Below are 208 nucleotides of genomic sequence, written 5' to 3' on the forward strand. Positions count from 1 at the left end.
GGCGCCTGCAATGAGCAGAGGAAAGGGTCCAGGTTCTTGCTGCTTGGAGTTGAGCTTGGCCCTGGCCCTGGCTTTGACATTGTATCATCAGTCAGTGAACTGGCGGCGGCGTCTGTGGTTTGACACTGCGACTCGTTGCAGTCTACTGACTGGAAGGGTAGAGGCTCGCGGACTTGCGTCCATATCTTTAGTTGCTTGAAGTCAATTA

The 208-nt window shown here is 53.8% G+C and overlaps 1 protein-coding gene across 1 annotated transcript in view; it reads right to left on the reverse strand.

The window, feature by feature from the left end:
• Positions 1-5: 5 nt before the first annotated feature.
• Positions 6-208, reverse strand: part of LOC107680901 (uncharacterized) — a gene marked incomplete at its 3' end in the record, with an annotated part of 2,629 nt that continues 2,426 nt past the window's right edge. The window contains exon 2 of the mRNA XM_016476974.1: positions 6-120. Within this exon, the coding sequence (XP_016332460.1) occupies positions 6-120 (115 nt within the window). The remainder of the gene's footprint in view (positions 121-208) is intronic.

Source organism: Sinocyclocheilus anshuiensis, unplaced genomic scaffold (assembly GCF_001515605.1).
Source record: "Sinocyclocheilus anshuiensis isolate Anshui unplaced genomic scaffold, SAMN03320099.WGS_v1.1 scaffold1892, whole genome shotgun sequence".
Classification (NCBI taxonomy): Eukaryota; Metazoa; Chordata; class Actinopteri; order Cypriniformes; family Cyprinidae; genus Sinocyclocheilus; species Sinocyclocheilus anshuiensis.